General features: G+C 35.3%; 1 protein-coding gene across 1 annotated transcript in view; it reads left to right on the top strand.

Annotated features, from left to right (window-relative positions):
• Positions 1–20,898, top strand: part of LOC113230952 (arf-GAP with Rho-GAP domain, ANK repeat and PH domain-containing protein 2) — a 32,837-nt gene extending 11,939 nt beyond the window's left edge. The window contains exons 3-11 of the mRNA XM_026465102.1: positions 4,471–4,603; positions 10,489–10,610; positions 11,038–11,161; positions 12,932–13,144; positions 13,500–13,690; positions 16,301–16,537; positions 18,225–18,581; positions 19,487–19,611; positions 20,117–20,898. Of these exons, the coding sequence (XP_026320887.1) occupies positions 4,471–4,603; positions 10,489–10,610; positions 11,038–11,161; positions 12,932–13,144; positions 13,500–13,690; positions 16,301–16,537; positions 18,225–18,581; positions 19,487–19,611; positions 20,117–20,249 (1,635 nt within the window). The 3' untranslated portion in view covers positions 20,250–20,898. The remainder of the gene's footprint in view (positions 1–4,470; positions 4,604–10,488; positions 10,611–11,037; positions 11,162–12,931; positions 13,145–13,499; positions 13,691–16,300; positions 16,538–18,224; positions 18,582–19,486; positions 19,612–20,116) is intronic.
• Positions 20,899–27,645: the final 6,747 nt, after the last annotated feature.

Below are 27,645 nucleotides of genomic sequence, written 5' to 3' on the forward strand. Positions count from 1 at the left end.
TGCTAGTTATGCTTTTTTGCTCTAAATAGACGTGCGGTTGTTCCGGATTGTACGTTAATATACATGCAATACTTATTTCGTCCTCTTTGTGGTATGAAACACATCTAAACGAAAGTCCACACGACATGTTTATTCTTCGGTCTATTTTGTTACTACATTGATTGAGATTATAGCTGGTGTCTATTGTATGATTCACTCGTGATTTCCTGCCGCCTTTATATTGCGCCATGCGCGTTTTTTCACGCCGATGTTACAAATATTTTTCTTTTTATCGCCCATCGACCGTATTTTTAAATGTTATTTATATATTTAATCTTTATTCATAGATAATGTAATTTTTAAGCTTCTAAATTTAAAATTTTGTCGTTATAAATTTTTTCTTTCTTCTTCTGTCGCCTTGAAATCAAACATACTCCTAAAAATAAACATAATACAACAAAATGGTGTAAGAAAATAATTTAAGCATTGCAAAGTAATCACAAAATATGTCTATCACTCATAATATGGGAAGTTTCCGTTGCATTAGAGTTGGTCCAGGGAAGTATTGCCACCTTACCTGCACTACGCTGTAATATGAGCAATACTGCGATCCAGTATGGGACTTGTCAACTTATGTCTCATGGTGACGGGCGCTGTGGCTGTGCCCGTCAGATCTTTGCGAGTTAAAGCTCTGAGTGGCATTGAAATTGCTATGGACAGGCGTGTCGCTTACCACCAGGCGCACCACTTGTTCGTCCCGTCACTTGTTATCATAAAAAAAGAATATCACTCTAGTAGTACGTATCATGAATGAAATTAATTGTATGAAGAATGTAATGTTGTAGTAACTAGCGATATATGTATCCACTGAACTAGCGATAATTCCTGCTGCCTCGTTCGGGCGATAACGACACTTCGTCGAATTGGCTAGCGTAAAATGGAACCGCTAGCTTGCAAAATTCTGAGTACGATTTCTGTCAATGCAACTCTCGAAAAAGAATTAAATCTGTGGGTAGGCCTAGGCCTGATTAAACTTTTGTTCTCTTTAATATTTATCCCAGAATAATTAATAATTTGTCATAAAATTAAACTAAACTGCCGGGAGAAATATTTGTATGACCTGGACTTTCTCGCGAGTTTGGGTGTAATTTGTGGTTGTCTGTGTATCCATGGCACCCGCGGTACAGGTTTTTCCTAGTGCGGGGTTGTGTGTGCGTGTTATTAATATTACAAACCAACGATAATATGTTTTAATACTGTGGTGTAAACACCACATCGACGCGACGCGTACATATGCATTTTTATTAACTTAACGCCGGGAGTTTTTTTTAATATTGGGATTAGAAAATGTAATAACATTGAAATGGATGGTATGATCCTATAGTCATGAATATGAAAAGAAAAATTAAGGTATTTATGCCTTTGAAGTTAAGGACATAAGGTCGTTTTTCTAATATAAACAAGAATGTTTTATGGAATTTCATTCAAATATCAACCGTATGCAGTACTTCTTTATACTGGAAAGACAACAACGCTTTTACCGGTGAATAAAATTGGCCTAAAGCTTTATATGCATATTGTAGACAGAGTTACAAGAATTGGAGAGGACGTAGGTTGTATTTTTTTGTATCTAATAGAGCAATAAACATGTTTGACGTAACTCTACGTATGCCATTCTTCCATGATGAGTTATGAATGCCACCAGTACTATTCCATTGACACTTTTTTTTAGACTCAACTACCATTTTAGCAGAACAACCAATATTGTCATAATTGTAACATAATTAATTAAGAATTACAATGACGAGTGGTTTCAAGAAAATTAGTGGAATTGAGGACCTGGTTACAGCAATGCGCTTGTACTAAAAAAACAATAAAGTTGATGTCCATGTGATGATTTTAGGTCCTAAACTGAATCGTAATACGAGTTCATGGTAAGGCCCCTGCTTGCTTTAGTGCAATTGCGCCGAGTTGAAGAAAATGGCATGATCCTAACCTAGCATGCCATTATTGTAGTAATATGTCGTTATAGTTGTTTTTCGTTTCGTTACACGATTGGAGTTAATAATATACCGGACAATACTTCAATTACCTGGTCATAATTTAGAAATTTTCTGTGATACCAGTTAGGGTCAGGTCAAAAAAAAAAGAAAAAAAAAAGGGTCTGGTAGGCCAGACCACCTGACGACGACCTCCCGACGGCCTCAATTTACAAAACTAACTTTTTTGTACTGGCTCGGATCTGAGTGTTTGTGGTACCATGTCGTTGTTTCCGATTTCCATAACACAAGTGCTTTAGTTACTTACTTTGGGATCAGAGCAACGGATGTGATGTTGTCTATATTTACTTATTTATATTTGTTATTACCTAGTCCAGAATCAATGTCGCAAAATTTGTTTTCGAATTGGTCCTGTCGTGAATCGAACGCGGGACTCTTCATTTAACGCACACGTGTCGCACCGGCACCGCTGGGCGACAGAGGTTGTCTGTTTGAGAGAGCGTTGTTATGTACCATTCGTTGAACCTACTGACCTGGTTCGGTTATGTACGTATATTTGTTTAAGTTTCTTTACAGTTAGTTAGCAGCTTTACGTGTATGTATTGTTTCGTCTCCTACGGCGATCTCGGTTTACCGGTTAATTTTTCTGGTCATGATGAATTCTCGTGTTTGATTTCCTAGACAAACAAACCGATAAAAAAGCACGAATGGATTAACTTGCCTATTTGATCGAAAAAAGTTATTTACATAGAATGATTCAGAATTTAACTATAAATGGATGAAACTAGGAAACAAACATTTAAGTATTGATTCTTTTTTTTATGACATTGTGTCGTCACTTGAGTGACGGAACGAACAAGTTGTATGTGTGGCTGCTGGTAAGTGACACGTCTACCCATAAGAGCGTATGTACACTTATGTCCGGTTCGTATCAATGCCGAGTCCAAGAATTGACGGTCCGAAATGTTACAGGGGTCACTTTGTCTCTAGGTGTACAAGGGATATTCGAATCGGGCTTAGGAGCACAAGCGACATCCGAAGTGGGTCCGAGTTTTGTAGGTTTGTGTAGTGTCGAATTCGGAACGAATACGAATCGAATGCAGTCCGCAAGCGCGCTAACAGTTGCAGTGCCATTCAGAGCTTTAAATCGCAAAGACCCGAGGGTGGCTGTTACTGAGTCCGTCACACTGAGACGTAAAGTTGACAAGTCCCATGTGCCTTAATTTTACAACGTCTTTACTTTTCAAAACGAGAATTCAGTAATGCTCGCTTGGTGGCAGAAATAGTACGGTGCTTCACTGGGCGTCAAGTCTTTTACTAGAAGATTTATTGCTATAAAATTCGTCTTGACTTCGAGACTTAGAGATTAGAATCTCTTTTGCTTTCTGTACGCGTAAAAATTATATAACGTTTTCTAAATTTAATAATGGTGCCAAAGCCACCACATGCACGGCGTGCTGTCCATTATCGCATTACTATTTTTAAAACTTTTTTAATGTGGGTATTATTATTCTTTACAAGCTAAGCTTAAGGAAAGGAAAAGAAAGGAAAGGAAAGGATCGGTCCACGTATTTTTTTTTGAACTAGAAATGGAAACCAGCAACAATAAAATAATATAGAAAAATACAATTAGTATGAAATACTCCCCACTTGACTACTCCAGACAATACTCACCTCCAAAACGGTCTACATGTCTAATGATTTAACGGTAAATCACGCGATCCAATAAAATGAGGGTTATGATTTATGAGCACTTCCTTTTATTTTGAGAATTTTGATGGGAGTGACGACGGTACGAACCTAAGAATAGTGAAGGAAAAGCGAATTCGAGAACGATTGAAAATTTTAATAGTAAGTGGCCAAGAACCAGTAAAGAGGGTGACACAAAGGTGGGATTACGACGAAGGAGATCATCATCGTCACGACTATTATTATAGTGTTCGTTTATTTTTAGTTGTTCTAATTTCAACGTATTGCTCGCCAATTTAATTTTATGTCTCGTCTACATACACATACATACTATTGAATTAGACTGCAACGCTACTCCTTCATCTTTTTTTTGGGAATAAAAGTTTTGTTTCTTGGTAATAAGTAATTGACTAGTTAGATTTGGGCTTGGATTTCTTATATCAGTGGTGATAGCCTATTGGGAAACTTTCTACTCCCATTCGTGATGTTTTCGGTTCGAATCCCTGTGGCGGCTTGTACTTGTGACTATAATTTCAAAGTTACGCACTTTTGTGAATGTTTTGTAGTGATACTTCTCGCTAAGGGAGAAGGAAAGTAACGTTATATAACCGCCACATCGAAGACGCACTGGGCCTAAACTATCTCTTTAGATAAGACCCGTACCCACCAGTGGGACATAATTTGTTCGTGATGATTAGGATAATGATTTTCTTAAATTGACACCAACATTACAAGAATAAAACGTAAATTGTCGGATAAGTACGAGTAGTTAATGTATCGAATTAACTTTTGTATTACACAGGAAGGAGTGACGGGCGAGTGGCGCGGTGCGTGGGTGATGCTAGTGCGGCGCGTGCTGGCGTACTACACGGCGCCGCTGCCCGACACTGGCCCCAATATGTGTACAGTCGACCTGCGCAAGACACGATGCGTTGGTAAGTGTGTGTTTCTACTTCAGGGTTGGTCCCTTTTGGGTTGATTGCAGTCAAACTAATGGCAAAGCTTTGTGTTTAAACCAGGCTGACTACCGAGTTGCTCAGCGAGCGCGACGTGGGCCCAACTCCTAAAACAATTTATTTTTGTACTTTTTTATATTTGGAACATTGATTTGGATAATTATTTATAACATCACTATTATCATTGTTGGAGTTGATCGCGTTCGCGCTATAAGGTCATCAAAGTCATATTGTTTGTGTGGCCGTCTAATTTTGCTGCCTCTGAAAGATAAAAAAACTGTTTGTTTTGAAAGTGCATCTTGCGGAAGAGCTGCCTTTTCAACTGTGGGCACATTGTTGAAACAATTGGCCTGCCTGATATTTTACAATGGTTAAAACTCCAGAAACTTGCGTGTGTTGACACAAGTCATGATAATTTTATCGCAATCTGATGAGTAATGATGGAACGCATACGACGGGACAATTATATAAACAAACATTTATATATATAAGGTAATAGACTTCTATTACCTATACATGTCTCTCGGCGATGCGACACGGAGGGAAAGTACTTTCATCTGTTGTAAATAGGATATTTTGCTTCATGGCGTTTTGTTCAAAAGTAAAGGTTTTAAAAAGTCGCTCATCTGGGAATCGAATTGTTTAAATGTGAAAATAAAATCCTTTATTTTTTTGATGACAATAGAAAGGGTTCATTTATAAGGATTTATAAGAATTCCTTATAAGTAACATAGTATCTTAACTTAAAGGAATACCATTAAATTTTATATTTTTAGGAATATTTTTACCGTCGATATTCGTGTATATTATAATAAACTTAATCTCAGTACAGAGTACTAAAAAACCGACCTGCCCTGTGTGAAAAGTCCTTCAACCCCTAGTTTGCCACCTTTAGCGCCCAGTTACCACGCTTTCATCAGAATCAGAATTCTATTTATTAAGCAACAACATTTAAATTCCTCTGAACAATACAACCGCGCGGTCGCCGCGTAGACCAAAGACCAGCCAGACTCGCCCGTGCGCTCGGGACGATCATTTAAGTTAATTAAATGCTTAATAAACAGAGCGTACTTTGCCATGACAGCTAACGTATACAGTCGCGTGAGCGCGATAAAATTCGTGTCGAATAAAGGCCCCTTATGCTTTGGCCACATTACAAACAAACAAATACATTACAAATAATCCCGCACCTGGAACGCTTCCGCGGCCGCCTCTGTGTGGCCTGAGCATTAGTGGTGAAATCTTTTCCTCAAATTTAAATGGAACCACTACTAAGCTACTCTCTTTTCAACAGAAATAAAGAATCCTCAAAATCGGTTAACAAAGTTAATAGTTATCGTATAACATACTTACAAAAAAAATACAGGCGAATTGAAGACCTCCTAATTTTTTGAAGTCGTTTAATAAAAATTAACTGAGTTATGAATAACCTGGGTAGTACAATCACCTAGAAGCGGGATAATCACAATTTTTTGGGCTTATAAAAATTTAATTAAATTTTGTCGTATTCAATCAAGTCTGCGGACAATAAAAACGCTGTTAAGGAGCTGACATAAATTAAGTTTATGCGTAGCTGTATACATCTTAAAGAAAGTGTGTATCGTGTGAGTTAACAGTTTATATATCTATACATATAGTTATTCGTAAAACAATTTTCAGTACATGCATCTTAAATTACGTATACACTGAACCACCTGTTCAATTCAAAATGCTTCAATAATACGCGACACACAAGGACGTCAATTCACGTAAGCCAAGTTATTTTGAAATGTGAACTTCTGTTTTATTCGCGTATAAATATAACTATATATTTATGTACCCACTAAAACGTATATAACGTCCCGTTTATCTGCGACAGATGTAACTGAGTACATTGTAAACATCAGTGTGAATTTGTTGTGTCTTATGAGCGACTTGTTCGCCGCACATACTACATGGCGAGATTGATTCTCCTTACCACCTAAGGTAAAGTATTTCTACGTGAGCCTACATTTTAGGAGGTGAGGTGTGCTCAAAATTGCCGCTCAAAATTTATATGAATAAAATAAGAACAACAGTTGCCATCGGGCATCGGTGCAGCGCGTCGTTAAACCGCTGGGCAATTTTCCTTGTATCTCCAGACAGTTTCCTAGTATCTCTTATGGATTCGGATTTCCCCATACTGTCCCAGTTAAAAAAAACACTAATCAATGTACTGGTAATGTGGTCGCACGGTTACCATGCAGAAGTCCCAGGTTCAATTTCCGGGCCGGGAGAAATATTTGTATGGCCTTCATTTATTGTGAGTTTGGGTGTAATTTGTAGTTGTCTATGTGTATGGCCATCGCACCCGCGACACAGGGGTTCCCTAGTGTAGTAGTGTAGTATGTTGAGTGTGTGCGTTATTATTATTTAAAAAAATCCTATATACTTTATACGTATGAGTACAAAGTATAAAGGGAATATTTAAATGGACGATAACGAAAGTATACGAATATATCACGTTATGCAATTTCTAAGTATAAGTATAAGAGAGAGATAAGTGAGATCCGTTGATAACCGAACGTGACTTTATGTCGAATTTAGAGACAATTGGGTTTTTACCTACCGGCTTGTTGCAGTTCGAATTAACAATTCACTATCGCGTCCTTGGTCATGCTCACGATCACACGGCCCATACGTCTATTTTACGATCGTCGTAAAATCCTTCTCAGGTGTTTAAACTAAATGTGATTCAGTTTTATAATTAACCTCCGTCGAATATGACTAGGGTTTCTGCTCATGGTAGCTATTTCCAAGAAGACCGCTAACTATTGAATCATCGTGATTCCTTGTATTGTTTCATTGTAGGGTTAGTGACTATAGACCGCAGATATTTCTTATCATTTGGCTGTATTAAAACCTGTTTAGTAAACACAATTCGTCGCCTTAGAGTGAAAACCTCGCATACGCGTTTTCACATAGTTCGTTTTTACTGATTTTTGTTGAAGAAAAACTTGTAAACTTCTTGATCAAATATATTGTTATAGTATCTGAAAGAGATATAATTTAACTAACTAAAGGCTAACTACTAACATTATTGTGCTTACTACATTTTACACCACATTTTTGTCATTGTCCTGAAAAATTACATAGAAATCACATATGAGGTATTTACTCTAAGACGACGAATTATAAATGTTAAGTATTTTTAAAACCTCTCAGAAACCTGCATAAATCGGTAAAACCAGCGTTGAGGCGCTGCCCAGCATAAATCTGTGCTGGCTAGACGTTTCCGCTACTATTGAGTACTTTAGTTTTTAATTTAAATTTTGCTCGTGTTTTTAACTAATACTATTTGTAACGTAATATTATTTGTAAATAGCCAAATAAACGTTTCTTTCTTTTATGGTTAAATTAAACAGGGTAATATGCACGCAGATTAGGGTAGTCTCAATTATGAGTGTCATTGGGTTTGTGGTAATGTTACCAATGTACAGGCAGGATGCCTGTTGTGCATAAATGTATTTTGGCGAAACAGGTATGGTGGCAGTAGCGCCCTGGACGAACTGTTTCACATGGAGCTCTACTGCTACTTAAACTTATTGAAGCGCTACATTTTTCGATTGTCGCATTCGACAGTAAATATGTTTTTGTACTACGTAGTCTTTTGGTTCTTACCAAAAGTCGCGGCCCGTGCACTACGTCAGCATAGTTTAATCTAGATAGTACCAAGGAATCAGAAAGGCGTATGCGGAGCTGCTCGCTAAGAAATTCACGCATCTTATATAATATTTTAAGCAGGAAAAAACAGATTCGAGTTACATCCAGTACGTGAGATTCAAATCTCAGAGTATCATCCATTAATGCCCCAAGATTTTTAGCAGCTCGCATCCTTTCTATGCTCTCACTTCCTATCACAATGTTGGGATGCTTGTTCGCTATCTTGGTAATATGATTTTCAGATCCCATGATAAGGTATTTAGATTTGCTGGGGTTCGGTACGAGACAATTTCTGTGGGACTACTCAGCTATACTACTGAGATCTTCGTTTATTTTTTCTACTGCATATTATTATATAGTATTCTTAGGATCGGTACTATTTGAGGCTATTCAAGCCTCGAGTGAATAGGAATTTTTTATATTAACGCGTTTCCTCGTCGATCACATTGTTGCTTGGCCTATAATGCCTATTGTCTATTGCCTATTTTACAAGAAAAACAATTTTGATCTTTATAAATTAGTTTGCATAATACCAATATCGAACACAATGAAAAATTCCTTCGATTCAGCTGGACCTGGAATGAATTTTTCTTTGTGCTTGATCTTTTAATAATTATAACAAACTAGTGGCGTAATTTGACAAAAATAATTGATTACATGGTTTATTAAGTAATAGTAGAACATTTGATTCACACACGGCGTTAATGTATATTAATATTACATATTAATTAAAGTTTGTTCGGAAATGGTGCTTTTTACTTTCTTCTAATTTGTCAATATTCATCCATTAATTCGTTTTAATTTCTTCATAATACAGGTTTGTCAAGTTTTGTTTGAAAGCATGCATCATTATGATTTAAGAGATGGGTGACCGTATCTTAACACTAAAAATGAATATTCTATAATTCTTGTAATACAATATATTGTATATAAAATAAATAGTAAGATATAAATAAATCTAAATCTAAATGAGTGTGCAAGAGAGAGGGATGATTTGAAATTAAGAAAGAGAAGACAAGCGCGATGGGTTTTGTTTGACATGGAGGACGTCCGGCGGAACAAGTTGGAACAGGAAGAATAAATAATTTAAGATCTTTTCCCACATTTATTGAAGTTTGAATTAATCAATGTTAAAATGCTAGGATTTTTAAACTTTCATCGCTCGGAAAATATAAATAAAAGTGCATTTTGTTTCATTTTTTTTTTTCAATAAAGATTGACTTAAGTCTGTAAATAATTCGGTGTTAATTTTTTTGCTACTTCACGTCTAATTTTTTAAATATAATATAAACTTTACTATTTTATGTTCTCACTTTGTTTTTTTCCGGTGAATGTGCCTAACAACCTACCTACAGAATTCTTCTGAAACGTTGTGCATGGCGCAGGGCCAAGAGTAATGTACTCTTAACTAACTTGACAATTAAGATTTATAGTCCACTCTACGACGCGTACATTACAACGGTTTAAAATCCAGTGTCAAATTTCATGTGTCTTTGACTGTACCGGTACACCGCTAGCTCGCTATATTAGAATCCTTTTGTTATGGATCTTTTCGATCATTTATGTTTTTAAAAAAGTCCCTAAAATAGAACCGAAAGACGCCCAATGTTACATGAACAGGTTTTTTGACATGTCAATGACCATCGTTGCTTTTGTCAGTGTGCGATTGTTAACAATTAATTTGGTAACGTTTGCTTTAAGAACGAGTTTAAAGTGTTTTCGTCTCAAAAAAGTCCGAAAGTTCATTGCTCTTGTAACCTATCCGACCTGTAGGCCATTTGTTTAGGTACTTAACTAAATGTGAACAATATTTTGATGTCTATTTCATGAAATATACATTTATAAAATGATTTTTACTTGCCTTCAAATACAAAATACAAATACTTAGCCTCATATGAAATTGCATGCCTATTTTTATGTCTATTGATTTGTAAAGCATATGTTTTAATAAAAAGATGTATCAAGATTGTTTACATTTAGTTAGATACCTAAACAAATGGACTATAGTGTGCGATTAATGTTACTAAATTACGCTGTAATGCTGGAAGTATAGGATAATAAAATTGAGACTTTGCTGAATAAGTCATAAGAAGGTAGAACATTGAACAGTGACGTGCTTTGGGGGAAATGTTATTTTTATATTATATTATATTATTTTAATCAAAATTCAATTAAATTTCCAGTGACTCAAGAGGTGGACGAAGAGACCAAGTCGGCGTGTCCGTCTGACGGCAGCGGAGTGTTACTGCTCGACTGTCCGCAGGCCACCATTTACCTTCGGTTCCCGAACGAGAGGGAGCTCAAGGTATTGTATCAACGATTATTTTTTAAGAAAACGCCATTTACGTTGTTTCTGCTCGTACTTTATCGATAACACATCAGTCACATGACGACCTCCGTGTCGAGCGACTAGCGCACCGGTTTTCATAGTGTCGCTATTACTGAGGCCCCGGGTTCGGTCCGCGGCCGGGTCAATGTAGAAAAATAACTTCTCTACATTGTCTCGGGGTCAAGGTGTTTGTAGTACCGTTGTTGTTTCCGATTTCCATAACACAACTGCTTTCGTTACTTACTTTAAAATCAGAGCAGCGGTTGTGATGTTATTTAGTATTTATATTTACTGCCATTTTTTTTTACATACTTCCATTACAAATTTTCGTTGCAAATTCCCAATTCACTTTAAGCAAATAAAGATTGTTGCAGACTGTCGTATTTGTTAAATCTGTTTTCAGAGCTGGCGCTACATGATAAAGCTGGCAGCACACAACAATGGTGCGCAAATTCACCACCAGCAGCTCACAAAGGAGGACGTGCCCGTCATCGTCGACAAGTGCCTTAGCTTCATTTATGCCCACGGTATGTAAATTGGGATAGATGATTTTTATACGTGATAGGCAGATAACTCTACTCCACCTGATGTTAAATGGAAAGTGAAATCCAAACGTGAACCGGGAACCTAGTTTAGTGTTGATACAAGCAACATCACGACGCTATCCTCTTCCACCACATGCGCCTACAAGATGCCTCTTCACGCCTCGTTTGAAGGACCCCATATCAGAAGAGAAAGGGAATATTTGTGCTGAAAGGGGGTGCGACACAATAAAAATAAAAAAAAAACAAACAAAAAGACGTCAATCCTCTTTTGTTACCTCTGTTATTTACTGCTTTTCATAAGTACATTAGGGTCCAGACAAGGCAGTAATGTTGAAATCCTCCAAAGTAGCGCAAAAGTAGGTTCCAAAGTAGGTTCGTTTGTTGAATAGATTTTCGAAATCTCGATCACAGCATAAAAGTGGTTCATTTGTCGGGTTTCTCTCAATACATTTCTGAGAGTGTACGTACGTACGTAACTTAGCTTTGGTTCCACTTTCATCGTTCCATAATGACCAAAAGTCCGGAAAATTCCATACTTACGTCTTTAATATAGCACCCATTCACACGTAAACCTTTGCTTCATCCTTTCTATTGCGTATGGCAACAGTTTTACAAACCTTGCAGTTGCGCAACGAATGTATTTAGAACCAGTGGGGTGTACGCGGGTAAGCGAGCGCCGTAGACCGCATCCCACAAACATGCGTAGTTTATGGGATCGAACACTAAAGGTAGCGTGCGTGATTATAAAATATTCTTGAATACGTCCAGCGAAATGTACGAAAATCGTTGTATGCATATATAATTGTGCACAAAAACTGATTTGTATATGGGTGTAATTCGACATCGAAATATTACAGTTACAAAACAATTTAGATAAATCATTTGGGTTTCTTAAGCAAAGTAATTGGCTATGCCCTTGTTTATTCAATATGTAATCTGTCTTTTTGAAGATTGAGGAAAATGACAGTTTATTGTGCAAAAATGTTGCTCGCTTGCGATCCATAAATATTCTATCGGCTATCGACTGCACATTGGTCATGCTTATGAAATAAATAGCTGAACTTGTTTCATTTGAATCATCCTCGATCCATTATTCATCCAATTACTCCAGCACTGTATTTACAACTTTGTTTATGAAAAATACAAAGAGGAGACATTTGCATTTTTAAAGCTTTTGGTTTTAATTCAATATACATAATCAAATCCGGCTATTCTTGTTAAAATGTATATGAATAAAAATTGATCTCGATACTAATAGACTGACAACTGTCAAAATAAGAATAAAGAAGGCAATAACGCCATTAGTAATTATTAGAACGTCGTAACATTCACAATTCAGTCCTTTTTTGGGCAAAATTTTATTTTCTTTCACAATCTATCGATAAAACTATCGACAACAACTACATAACTAGTTAAAATTTTATGAAATTGGTAACCCTGCAAATGTCATTTTACTCCGTCATCAAAAAAGACAGACTATAGAAATACGTTTCTTGCCAGGGTTCGTTAGCGTATCACCCGTGTGGTGTATGAATGAGGAAATTTGTTGTAGACTGCAATCTTTTTCTTGTAATACTTTATGCCAAAGCTCTGCACTACTTTTTGCTTCTTGAAATCTACAATTTGGAATTTTGCAAGGCTAGAGTGAATAAGAATTTTCAGAACATCAGTCACACAAAAACAAATAAATTTAAACAGTGCATTCTAGTCTTGAAATATGGAGTTAAATTAAGACTTTATGATTAATTACAGGCAGTCTGACCGAAGGCATATACCGCCGCGCTGGCAGCAGCTCTGTGCTGACGGAACTTCTAGCGCGGTTCAGACGCGACTCGTGGTCCGTTCAGCTAGCGCCAGGGCAGCACTCAGAGCACGATGTGGCGGGGGTTCTCAAACGTTTCTTTAGAGATCTACCTGAGCCACTGCTGCCACAGAACAAACATCAAGCGCTTGTCGATGCATTAGGTAAGCCCTTTGCAGCGTTTGAGCAATTTGTCTATTTTGAGCACTTTTCACCTGATCTTTTTGAGGAGATCCTAATTCTGGTTGACATACCACCGTAAGTACCCAAAATTCACTCTGTAAAGTTTTTTCTCCACGTGCTTAAGCCAGAGTCATTCCCTTTACTAATACAAACGAACTTTGGCCAAGTTTAAGCTAGCTATGAAATTAAACCTTACATCGTAATTTCTTGCTTAATTAAACCTAGGCAAACTTAATTTTGTAACTACGAAAAAGTTGCTTATCTTGCTATTGTTGCCAGACTAGCTATTTGATAGTCAAAGCTATATACGTAATACATATAATTTAATGCCAACAGCAATAGAAGAAAAGTCAGCCCGTCACGCGGCGTTTCGTCGCGTAATGACGTCACTGCCACTTGTAGCGCGGAACACGGCGCGCAAACTTTTCGCGCATCTGCACTTCATGCACACAATGGCGCACGCGAATAAGATGACCGCAGAGAACTTGGCGTCTGTGTGGGCGCCCACGGTGATGCCCACCGCTTTGGTAAGCACATCGGACACATTGCAAGTCAGTATTGCACCATTTACGAATTAGCTTGTGCTTATGTGGCCATCATGGCTGGTGATTCCCACACAGGTATTCACAAACATTTCCGCACGGTCTGTTCTGCGATGCAAACAAACATTTAAAATTCCTTCATAGATTCTTTTAAACAGCCCCAAAACTTTGTTTGGACTGATTCGACTTATCGACATATATATTTGTAGAAGAACAAAATGTAATAGTCGGTTCGGCGAAACACGTGTCTTCCCGTAGCTATGCAAAACTAGTATAGGTACCATTAAATTTGCAGGATGATAAGTTAGGTTACATGGTTATATGCTCCATAGGTTACATTGTGGAAAAAAGTCATTTATTTATAGAACAATCATTTACAAAATGTATGAGTGCATTACACGACAATAAATATACAATTTTATTATGTTTTGTAAAAACAGGAGTCTTAGTTTTTATTATCCTATTGAAACAATAGATAAGCCCTTCTGGCTTAATTTGTCGGTCCATAAAATCTCGTTAACAATACTTACAACATTTGACCTCTTACGGTGCTATAACACGAACTGCATGTATGTACGAGTATTCGTGACGTCAACTGTACGCGGTCGACTGCAGTCGTGTGATGACGATTGCTTTCCAATGTTAGCTGCATACAGTTTCATAAATTTATAGGCCCGTATTACGGACGTGAGTTTGTTGATAACTTATGCGATACTTATAATATCTTTATTTTTTTATAAATTTTATCAAAAGCGGTAATCGACGTTCTAAAGTAGTTGCAAAATTTCTTATCATCTGGTCGTAATTTCACGACCATCACACGAGGGTATAGTTCATGAAAATCACCTTCAGTGTAGCAATGTTACAATAATGGATGTATCTGCACTGCATGTTTTTGGCTTAATTACACCGCCGACATTTATTCCCAATAGTTCCATATACTAAGTTCCACGTTGTACAATTGTAATCCTAAAATGTTATGTTTATTTACATTAATGTAATTTGAAACTATTTCAACACCTGACTTTTCTCGACACAGTAAGGCTCAATTTACATGCCGCCGAACAGAATGGATGCGAATTTTTAATTCATAATTCACTTTATGTCAATTGTCTTAGGTATAAACTTCGTTATGCTATATACTTTTTTTGTGATAACAACTGACGGGAAGAACAAGTCGTGCGCCTGGTGGTAAGCAACATTCCTGTCCAAAGCAGTTGTAGTGCCACTCAGAGCTTTAAATACTAGTGTACAAAAATGTTCACAGCTGTACAACACTTGTGTGGGCCACCTTACTCCATACATGTATTGTACGAGTAGTGGTACTAACGCAGAGAAAGACTTCCAAGGAAAATCGTAAAAGTATATTGGAATAAAATACAAGTGTTATGTATAATATAAGTTATGGTGGCAAATTTCGATGTAGTGTATCGGTGATAAGTTAGTAACGTCATAAAGTGTGATTTACGTGTTTAAAATAAAATGAGGCACCTGGCTAAAGTAGGTCGCCGCGTGTGCAGAGTTATACCGAAGAATGTATGAGACCGTACAACACTCGATGTGGGATCGATTTTGTAACACTAATTAACAACAATGTTGTTAGCGAAGCTATTAACAACTGTTACATGTTACTAACATTGATGTTGATATTTTGTTATTACTACTACGTGTTTGTATTCTTATTGTATCGATGGTATGAATTAATAATCTCGATGACTATAATGCTTGCCATATTGGCGAAAGAATTTGTCATTTGTTTTGGAAGTGATTATTTGTTTAGCGTATTGCTTACATTAAATTCTAAAACTTGGTACACCATTTTTTTAATCATTTAAAACGTATTAATAATTTTATTATTTAATGGCAAGCAAGATTATATGTCTATCAGTATGATATGAAACAACAGAACATTTCCACTTTTCATAGTAGCAGCAGTAATTTCGTAACAAAAATGCATATTGTTTTTTTTTATTTAACTGTTTTACATTTGCTTTTGCATTTAAGAATATTAAATAAAATTATATTTAACTATATGCGGATATATTTTTATATTCAAAAGGTAGAAATTATTTTTACTCAGCATTTTCTACTCTGTGCAAGAATAAAACTCACTGGACGACCACGGTGGCCGACGGTTTGCACGGTGGGTGCTAAATGATAAGGTTACGGTTTCGATTTCCGTTAGGGCCTATTCGGGAAACAAACCTTTCTCAGTGGGTCCTGAATTTACCGGGCGTATCGAAATTAATGCTGTTACTCCCAGTGCTCATAAATGAAAATATATTCATATATTATAAAAAAAAGAGAACTACGACTAGAGTTTTTCATCAGAGGAAATACTGGATCGCAAGGCGGTACGGAGAAGTCATTATTCCTGTTGAAATTAGAATGCTTTTTTCCTGGGTAGAAAGCGGTTTTCAAGACCCTGGGATTTGTTTATAAATGTTATTACTTTTTAATATCAGAAATAAAGGATTAACATAATAATTGTAAAAGCTAAAATATTCTATCGCATAGAGAAAGATACATAGTCTCTTGGTTATGCCCAACTGTAGTATTGTGTCAAGTAAAATAAAGCTTAATTTATTTCCGCAGACGAGCAACACGTTGCAAACAGCGTGGTCTTCCAAGGAAGTCTACGTAGTGCGAGATTTGATACAAGAATACGAGGCTATATGGGAACCGAATGAAACTGAGAAGAGGAGAGAAGCAGCCGTGAGGACTGTGCTGCTGCGTGTGCTGAGCAACTCAGCGCCGACCGCGCCCAAAGCTGCGGGAGATTTAAAAGCGTGGGTCTATGTTAAGGATCGTTCCACTTGTTTCCAAGTTGCGGTAAGTAATTATATTTAATTCCTGTCAAGATTGTTGTGCAAAATCAATAATTCACTGCATATTCGATGCAAGACGCAATGTCAGATACTATTTTAACTGCCAGGCATTCGCAAAATTAGTACCACGTTGTTAGATAGAACGGTTAAAAAACTGTTTATAAATTTCTCCCATTGCATGTCAATAGAACAAATGATTGGACTATCGCGACTAAGTAATGAGGTGTTTGGTGTCAAATTAACTTCTTTTTTGAGAACTAAATAAAATCTATATAACTGTTACACTCCCACAAAAGTTTCTAAAGTACTAGAACCATTTTGAAGTATCAGGTGGGCCATTCAAAAAATATACCTCTTTTTCTTTCGGTGGCATGCCGTGTTTATCTAGTATAAAAATAAAATAATATCAGCAGTATTTTACCATAAACAGTAGAAAATAATATAAAATAATTACAACTTTTTATTTAAAAAAATCGTCCCCAAAAGTTTGTGGAATTACGTCCATTGATATTTTTTAAAAAAATTTTAAATTAGAGGTGGAATATTTTCTTCAAATTTGAATTGGACCACTACCGAGGCACTCCTTTCCAACAAAAAAAAAAAGACTCATCGAAGTCGATTCACAAATGTAAGAGTAATCGCATAACATAATGTGCATAAAATAATACGATGATGACAGTCCGTTTTATTAGGGAACTCGGGAGTATCGAGGGAATGAATACTAGGAACGCATAATCACGGAGAGTCTGCGTTGGCAGGCTCTCTTTCTTCATGTACGTATGTTTATAAGATGTACACTGACTTGCGCACTAAAATTTAGACCACGTGGGTGACCTAAGTAGCTTTGGAACGCATACCTCGACAACGTCCTGCAGACTTGGTACAGGTGCCAACTGGCACAGATACATATGTACATGTACGTGCAAAAATTTTTTTACAAGTTACTGTTAGAGACGTGTTTATGCCAATAATTGTTATTGACAATTTTTAATCCCGGCAAAATTTTATGACAAAACATTTTAAGGAATTGGATACGTGTTTATTTATAAGTACGTAAATACGTATTTTATTAATCAACAATAATAGATTTGGAGAATAAAAAAAGGAGTTATTTGAAAGAACTTACAAAAAAAAATCAGTTAATAGAGGCTCCTCTTTTCTTTCAAGTCAGCAAAAAAAATCAGAACTAAGTAAGTAATTTTAACAATATGAAGCAAATTAAAAGAGCATGTCGAAAGATTATGCGAATATAGCCCTCGTTGTTATTTTGCCATCGCCTGTGGACTAGAACATAATAAAGTATACGTTTTGGAATTACTAATAACAAAAATTAAAATGAAACATTTAAGCGGCAAATAGACGCAAATAACGATTAGATAAAGAAAATAATCAAAAGTCGTAATGATAATAATTATAATTGCAGTAAAATATTAATAAAATTAAATATTGCACAGCAATAAACATTACACAAACACAAAATAGACATAATGTATATATATGAGTAAAAACAAAAAGTTAAATTTACCTATTTAACTTTTTGTTTTTACTCATATATATACTCACCTCATTAATAACAGAGATTATCGGATTTTTGTATTGTTACTTTGGTATATGTACTCATAACCTTTCATTACTTCTACTTTTATATTATCGTTACACACCGTCACAATTTTGCATTTTCGCATTGACAGTTGAATCCAAACAAAACGTGCTCGGACGTGTGCATAGAGTTGTGCGAGAAAGCGAACATCGAGTCGCACCTTCTCATGCTCGAGGAAGTGATCTGCAACGACGCAATGCGACGCATCGTCCACAACGATGAGATCGTCCTCGATGTCGTGCTTCGCTGGGGGTATTGGGACGAGGAGGACCGCAAAGACAACTACCTACTTGTGAGGGAGAACAAGTTGCTGCATGACATGGAAGCGATGAGGCATAACACGTCGGTTTGTGGGGAACTCAAGCTGGCCAGTGAAAGCTCGAAAGCGTTCAAATTGCATATGTTCGAGTTTAAAAACTCCAAACTTTGCTACTTCAAAGACAAACAGGTAAGAAAATAAATTCTTACCGGATTCTTAGGTATTCGTGATTGTTACAACACATAGGAAATGAAACAACCATGGGACCTGCAATGGGCACGAAACATGTTGGTTTGTTTGAAAAAAACAAATATACGCGATTAAGGTACGAAAAAATAGTTTCATTTCCTAATTTAGAATTTTGAGGTACCTCCAAAATTTGTGGAATCACATCTCTATTTGTCAAGTTTTAAAGAAGTCAGTTAACGGAATTTGGGTGGAATTCAATAAACCGGATTCATCCCTTAATTTGCGGAATATTTTCTTCAAATTTGTATTGGACCTCTACTGAGGTACCCTCTTTCGAGTAAAGTGAATCATGGAAATCGAAATTACAAATGTAGGGTGTAATCGCGTAACGTACACACAAAAAATACAGTCGAATTGAAAACCTCCTCCTTTTTTTTTGAAGTTGTTTAAAAACTTAAGCGCTTACGACCAATGTACTAGCGGAAGCCGAACATTGCCAACCGCTAGAAAACTTAAATCCATCGCCGAACTAGACCGAATCCGGTCTCCGATTCTTCGAACAAATTTCCTAAAAAACCTACTCGCAAATTTGCAATGTTACAAACGATGAAATGTTTTGTGTCGGATTAAAACGTTTCTATTAGATAACGAATTTTGCGAGTAAAACAATGCAGATGAGATTCTTTCAGATTCTTTACGCAAAATATTGTCTACTTGTGACAATATTTTGCGTTCATTTATTTTTTCAGTTACTTCATTGTTTTATTTAACATCAGCATCGATCATATTATTATCTCTTGACATAATATTTTTAATTAGCATATTGTGACTGATACCCGAAGTCTTTTCCAAATTTTAGACGTGCAGGTAAATAGACACTACAGAAATGTATTGGACGGTTTCAGGGTTCACAGAAGATAGAAGAGTGGAACATAAAAGACATCCTGTGGTACGTCGGCCACGAGCCGAAGCGGAATCCGCAGTCTCGGTGGGCCATCACCTTTATCCCTAGGAACAATAAGCCTAAAAGGTCAGCTCTTTTATGTTATTAACAGAGCGGGCAGAATTTGAATCACTTGTAATTGAATATTTTGTATTTCAGTTACTACGTAAAAATATATTTTGTAGTTGTTATTTCATATACTTTCGCGGTGTTCGTTTCGTGGCAATGATTGTATTTTTTCATTTAAATTTTAAATAAAAATGATCTAAATGCCACATTTCGTACTCGTGTTGTATAATATTAATACACCACATGAAAGTATTTTGTATTTTAAATATGTGTAAAAAAATATGTATTTATTTATATTTCAATCAAACACGCACAGTACGCATTGTTCCCAGCACTGGCATATGGCATAAATTTATACAGGAATCAAAGTAACCACGCTATTTGCGTATTTCTGAGTGCATTGAAATATAAATAAAGCTAACTTTAAACTGGTATCTTCATGTCATTGAAATTGAGAAAAAGGGCAAACATTTCGTTAAAACAACGTAAAATGTGTTGTAAATATAATCTTTTTATGTTTCAGGAGCAAAGACCGGCCCTGGTTCGGTTGCACAATAGCGGGCGCTGTCACCGAAGACCAGCTTAAGTGGACTTCAATCATGATGTTCGGGGAGCATGCCAACATACTGCCAACGCCTCGCCTTGTCATCACGTGAGGCGAAACAGCACGAGGCGAGGCGACGTTCGACCCATGTCTTTAAGGCGAGGTAGGTCGCCACGCGAATACCTAGCTGTATATACTAATCACTACGTGACATTTGTATAGTATATACATCTTTTACATGTATATTATTGTCTAAAAGTTACCATTGTTTTAAGACAATCTTGTTTTTAAGACACATTTATAACTTGTGATTAAGCTTGCGTTCTTTTTGGGCCGCTCATGTATAACTTCGTAAAAAAAATTTTAAAGGCTGTGTAATTTGCCGAGGTCCAGTAATGCTGGGTCTTCGCACACACATGTCATTCTCATTAGAATCCGATCCGAGAGCAATCTGACTCTTTGACGTTTGGAATACTAACGAGAGTGCATCACTGCTCAAAATGGTTGAGTACACCTAGGCAACAAAACGGTTATTAGGCATTTCTAACCCTCCACCATGAATTTAGTGTGTCAAGACGCTACCGACCGCAACAAATAATAAAAAAATGTAGTTCTTGTAACCGCTTAACGCGCTGTACAATTTGCTATGCAAATGTTTTGCGTAGTCGCTAGTGATTTCAATATTACTGATGTCATGGTGGAGGTTTTTATAATAATTTACAGTTTTTGTAAAATAATTGCTTATGAATTTTTGCCGAGGTTATATTTTTAACTTTCGACGTTATTTGTTGATTCTTTGTATTATCAACGATCGCAATGCGACTGTCGCAGCATTATAAAATTTAGGATTTGTGTTGAGTATGAAATGTATTTTAGTAATTTGTGTATAGGACTTTTGTTCTACAAAAAACAACTGTTTTAAGTTAAACGTTTATTAGAAGTAGATAAAAAAATTACTTAGAATTAAGATTATTTAATACGACATTTTGATAAAAATAAAATAATGAAAATCAATAAACAAAAGCATAGAATAATTTATGTAAAAAATAATGTTGTTGCCAAAATCATATCAAACTTTGTAATCATGTAATTAAATCGATATGGTCACAATTAAGGAATTTATTTCGTAATCATACGTATTAATTTCAACATTTTCATATTGAAATAAGGAAATTGCCGAAATAATAAGTATTTACCTGCAAGCTTGCAAAGATTTAATTCCGTTATATTCCATATTTCATAATCGTCATTTTATCCAATTGTTCGATTCAATTTTTAAGAGTTGAGTTTTGGTTTAGAAACATTTCGTGATCCCTACATCTTCAGCTATTCATATATAATAATATGTTCTAGATATCTAAATCAAAACACTAAGAAACAAATTTTGTAATTTGGGTATAAGTACATGAACTTGTATTACATGTCATTATTTCCGCTAGAGGAGCTCTTATGATTAGTAGAAATATCACGCTCACTGCCCTGCGCTTGCGACATTTGTTAATGATATCTGATGCAAAGCGGATGGGTAGTGGTAAGGTAGGACTTCATATTGCACCCGCAACAGTTGATATGAAATATATAGCAACTGTGTAAATGTAATATTTATTTATTGAATATCATGATATTTTTACTACCTGTCAAGATCGTCTTATATTTTTTGTGAAAATATCCACTAGTTTATGATTATTATTGATGCAAAGATCGAACACTACGAAGAAAAATCCTTCGATCTCGATGGAGTCGAACCAACATTTGTTGCCATACCGGGGCCCCCGCTCTTGTATAGTTGGTAAGAGCTTCGAACTTCGCCATTTTATTGCTGGCTGTTTACACTGGCTTAGGTTTTCTGGAATAATAATAAAATCATGATTGTGGAATGTGCATATTGCTTTGATGTAAACGGGAGTTAATCTGAACGAGAAAGTGCAATTTGTTTGTATTTTCAAAATTATTTATTACAAATTAATACTTGCAGGTATAAAGTACACTAATGTAGTATATAACATTGATATAAGTCTGAATTGGTGCTAATTTAAAAATAAAAAAGGAATTGTTAAAAGTAACTCACACTATTATTAACACCTTTGATAACGTATATTTTTTTAAATCTTCATAATGCAATGTTACCAGCAACGACTTGCCTGTAATTAAAATACAAATAATTGTCCTTTAAGAATATAAAATAAGATTTTATTAGAAAAGTAACTCTCGACTCAGTGTTCGTGTTTCAAAACTAATTTGTTACAGATAAAAAATATTTGGTGGTTCAGTGTATGAAAAGTTATGTTAAAGGTGATGAAAGATAGTAAAACAAGAACAAACCTAAAATATAGCAATTATTTTAAACGTATTAATTTAGTTTCAAAATCATGCAGAAATAATGTTACAAGTGATGAAATTCATTATTGATTTTATGTTTTTTTTTATTTTTACAATTCCGTTGCATTTTATGGCATAGCAACGGAATTTTTTTAGCATTTATAAATTATTGCAAGTGTCACCGCCTTTAGATATGCACAAGTTAAATAGTTTGGCTAAGGCTTTCCTACTGTTTGATTTATGACAAAGATATTTGTAATTTCATATCAATGTGTTGGTATAGTAGATTATGAATTTTCAATTACCACACGTAATTATTTTCATAATTTACTTGAATATTTTAATGTAAGCTACGATTGTTTACGCAAAATTAAATATAAATTTTATTAAATATAAAAATATATATAAATATAGAACATTGTAGAAGATTATAATAAAAAAACGAAACTATTTTATATAATGTTAACGTCTGTACGTTATGTGCATGTTAATTATGTATATATTTTATGTAAGATTACATACATACCTTAGCCAAGCTATCTAAGGGTTGTTAGACTTTTGTGAGAACCCTTCAGCAATGTCTTGTCTTCTGAAGTGTGATCATACCCCTAATAATTTCACCAATGCTGTGCGCCGATAGTGCCTATTTTGCAATGGCAGCTCTTTGAATTGAAAAAATACGCAACATTGATGCAGCTGTCGCTTCGTGCTTGCAAGGTCCACGTTGCTCAATACCTATGATAGCGAATTAATTTATTTTACTAATATAGAAATACCTATTTATTGAGGATTAATCATGAAGTGGCAATCCACCCCTTTCTACAAAAGCGTTATTGGCTTTCGTTACTTCGGAGAAGAAAGGGCGTACAGATATAATAAACTTTTAACGTAGGGAAAGTTTTCAAACCACGAATTTATATTTTGTAGTACCAATGACTGAATTTTCGAACAATGGCGAATTCCCATATAAATTTTTGTTGACATTTGAATGCGCCAGTTTATGAAAAATGTAGAGTTTGAATTCTTTAACTGATTTGGTTTCGGGTTTGCTACTCTGAGAAGTTTGGAATTATAGATATTCCAGTTTGAAGTTTTGGAGGCTATATTTTACATAATTGAATATAATATACACGGTGTATTATTATGTCAATATAAACTATAATAATAATATAATAAAATAACTAATATAAAATATTTCGGGCTTAGACCTTTAGCATAATTTGAAAAAATGTAATGAATTTTATTTTATTCAATCTAGTGACTATGACATTTGAAGACGCCAAAGAATTCTTTTAACAATAATTTCGTCATTGTTCGTTATTAGCTAATGTCAGTCATTGGTAACGTCATTGGTTTCAATTTTCATTGTCTTTCTGTCTCAAAGTATTTCTATTCGCCAAAAAACGGCTTGTTTACGTAAATACAGTACTAAAACTAACCGTGGCTGCTGCGTGGATACGCAGCGATATTTTTTGAGCTCCTGACGGAGAACGGCCCGTCCATGTCCCGGGCATGACCCTGATGTGTGTGAATAGTCCTTTAAACATTGTGGTTTTTTTGTACGCCTTTTTTTCTACGAAATGTTGAAAAACGTGAAATAACTATTAGCTGATTACCGCAGCTTCAGTACATGCATAACTACTCAGTTAAATAATTACGGATAAATTGGACGTGGTTCAGCAAAAAGGATCCAATCTGCAAAATTAGCAAGAAATGGGTTTTATGTACCAAACGGTTCCTAAAGTGTAACCTCTTCGATCAGTTTAAATATCCAACATATAAACATAAATAAATATCTCTGGAGTTACATGACATTATAAGTTTTGAAAATAAAACGATAGTGAGAAACACTTTTAAACTTCAAGCTGCCATATCTCGAAAGTGACAGGATGTGCATTAGATCCTTCTTGTTTAACTACGTCCAATTATGTATCTCAGACAAAAATGATATAAAACCAACGATTGGTTATAAATATCCAATGTTTTTTCCTGGCAATCGTGCAGTGTCCGCATTAAGCTCATTTGCTGACTCAGAATTGTTTAAGGAAGGAAGTGTTTAGTTACCATGCAAATTACCGCGTTGGTTTAATACTTATTTGTGGCATGAAAAGGTTACTTCAATAGTACGAAGTTAGCATATCCAGAAGGTACACACGCAGAAATTCTACTTCGTACGTCTCAAATGGTTACGTACTGCAGCAGTCAAATCCATAGGGACGTATTGTGGTAGCTATTGTATAAAAATTAGTGTTTATAAAAAAAGCGTGTGTTTCAAAGATTGTGAATAATCTCCGCCAATATACAAACAAATGTTGAAAGCTTCTATGCTTTAACAAGGTAATACATCAAAATTTTACGTTTTATTTGAGGCCAAAATAAACAGTTTAGACCGTAATTGACATGCATCTATTAAACGAAATAGAAATTATAATTAACTTTTAAAGTAGTCAGAAAAATAACGAATTCGAAATAGGATTTGTCGATCGACCGTATTGGAAGTCCTCATAATGTTTTATTTCATTTCTATAGTATTTGCTACTGCGATGAAAACAACTTAACGTAACAACGATAAATATTAAAAACGATCTATTCGTTATCTTTTATATAGATTTGTTGATTAAATAGAATTTAAAAAAATTGTTAAAACATTAATGTTATGTTACAATGTATAGAATTTGAAAGACTGTTATATTATAAAATTAAATACGTAGTAAAAGGAAACTAATAAATTAACAAACAATTTAAATAAATAAGGGTGACTTAAATTGGTGAAATTGGATCTACGTAGTAATGCCCAAAAATTGTTGTAGCGTTTCAACATTCTATGCTTACGCAAATTAAGCTAGGTGAACTAGGCCACGAAAATTCCGTGTCTGGCACCTACCTTGCCTGTACAACTTGGTCCTCTTTTCTATTTCTCGTTAGGCACGTTAGATATTTATTTAACATAAACGACCTCGTGAACCAAGGGTTTCTGTCCAAGTTAAAAGAAATCGCGAGTAACGTAGGACCTTGCAACACCAAGCCGTAGCAAACTTCTTCCCGTTCTTCACAACGTAGACATAACCGCTCACTTTACACGCACAATATACTTTAGTGTTAAAGACATACATGATATTTTAATATCAATTTATGACATTCCGAAACTATAATAGATACTTAGTTGTATTTGCTAGTATTAGTTAGCTTCTTTTATACTGTACAAATGATTCGAATATACTCTGTAGCTTTACCAATATATCTTGTTTACAATTTAATTTGGCTGTTTTATTTTTACATAGTTGTTATGCACCAAATGGATATCCATCTTAAGAAACGTGTATTAATAAAGCTTCATGTAATTGGAAAAATAATGAAATATATATATTTGTATATATTATATATATTAAATGCTAAAATTGTTTTATTTAATGCGCCTGGTTGGTATTGTTGCTGCTGTCACGTTAAGCGACGACTGGCCAAACTTGACTTTGTCAGGGCTGCGGCCTGCTAGTTGAACGAACCAGTTTACGTCGAGTTCCCACGCTACACTGATATCACACACGCACAGCGGTTTGATAAATAATGCTCCCATAAATCATCTTCATAACACTTGAATGAATTCTGCTTGAAACGCTGTAGGACAAGGAAGAAATCAGTCCGTTAAATGATTGGACGATCTTACAGATTAGGTCTTGAATGTCTTTGGATACGTTGTTGGAAAACATCACAACACAACACATGTCACTGCCTTTATACAATAACGCAGTATAGCAGAGTACTGCGATGTCGTCCGCTAACTAAAACCTTAGAGGATGGAAAAAAGACAAAAAAGCTTCTACTAAGTGACAAAATATTTTTTGACTTATAAAAATCCATAACCCAGTTTTAGAATATTGAAATTTTTTAAAGATATTTCAGCTTTGCATCGTTAGATAAGTTCCGATGAGTCGAATACGTTAACTGAATTTAACTGTTCCTAAATAAGTCAATGTTCCTAAAAGAGAATTTTGTGCTCTATCTTTTGCTATTTGAAATGGATATTTGACCATTTTTCACTTAGCCACGTTTTAGTTAGTGGACGGCAGTACTATGTTGAACTAAGCGTGCATCGACGAACAGAGCAAGCGAAAATTTATCGTAAATAAAAAACCCATTTTCTTCCGTCAATAAATTTTATATGAGCAAGAATAAAGCATCGTTATTCATCTCGTCGCTGTATGCTTAGTTCTAAATCGTAGTATTGCACAAATATTGTATAAAAGCAGCGATATATGATTTTCTACACGATGTTTCTTAAGGTGGACATAATGTACCAAAATAAATATTTCTCAATGATTTGCGCAAATGCAAGATGCATTTGAGCAAATCAATTGGTAAGTCTTGTAACTTATGACATCTGCCTGCTTTTAGCCACTTTTTTAATATTATTTACACGTTTATTTGCAATTGATTTAGAGAATAGAATTGTCCTTTTTCATTTTGCACGTTATGTACATTAGCTAATTAGTTAATTCCTTAGTACACTACTTATTTTTATCATATTTAAGCAAAGCGAATTTTGTTTAGAAGGTTATGCGAAAATTAAGTGGCATTACCGTTTTTTTACTTTTAGAAATAAAAAAAAAGGTTAAAACTATAAGTACGCGAGAATTTACATTTGCTTTGTACTTAATTTCTACATTAAGTCAACAAAGAGTCAACAAAGGCTTCGATATTTCTTAATGATCATTATGATATTTAATGATCATTACTTCTAAACACAATCGTAAGTTTCATTTTTTGTACATCGTCGTAAACTTTTGGCCAATGTTACTTCTTGTTGCTCTGATCCTATTCCGTTTATACATTTGCTGCGTCTTTGTATACTAACTTACTATATTAAACTTACTATACTATACCTACGTAACCTGACCTTGAAACAAAAATAAATTCTATCACATCACTACGAATGCAAACATTTGTCGTTACATTGTGTTGTAGTAGATAAATAAACATTACGGAACTCTATATTAAAGATCGACCCGTGCCATGTAGAGGCTGGCGCTGCCCCGCGTGACTGCACGCCACATCCCAATGACAAAATTACTTTTAACATTAATAAACCATATTGCTCTAATTTACCTTACTTTCTCCTTTTAATAAAGCCCTGGAAATGTCTCCGTAATGTATAGCAGTTGTTTTTTACCTCGCTCTGACGTTGGTACACT

Source organism: Hyposmocoma kahamanoa, unplaced genomic scaffold, assembly GCF_003589595.1.
Source record: "Hyposmocoma kahamanoa isolate Upper Pololo Valley unplaced genomic scaffold, ASM358959v1 100021, whole genome shotgun sequence".
Lineage (NCBI taxonomy): Eukaryota > Metazoa > Arthropoda > Insecta > Lepidoptera > Cosmopterigidae > Hyposmocoma > Hyposmocoma kahamanoa.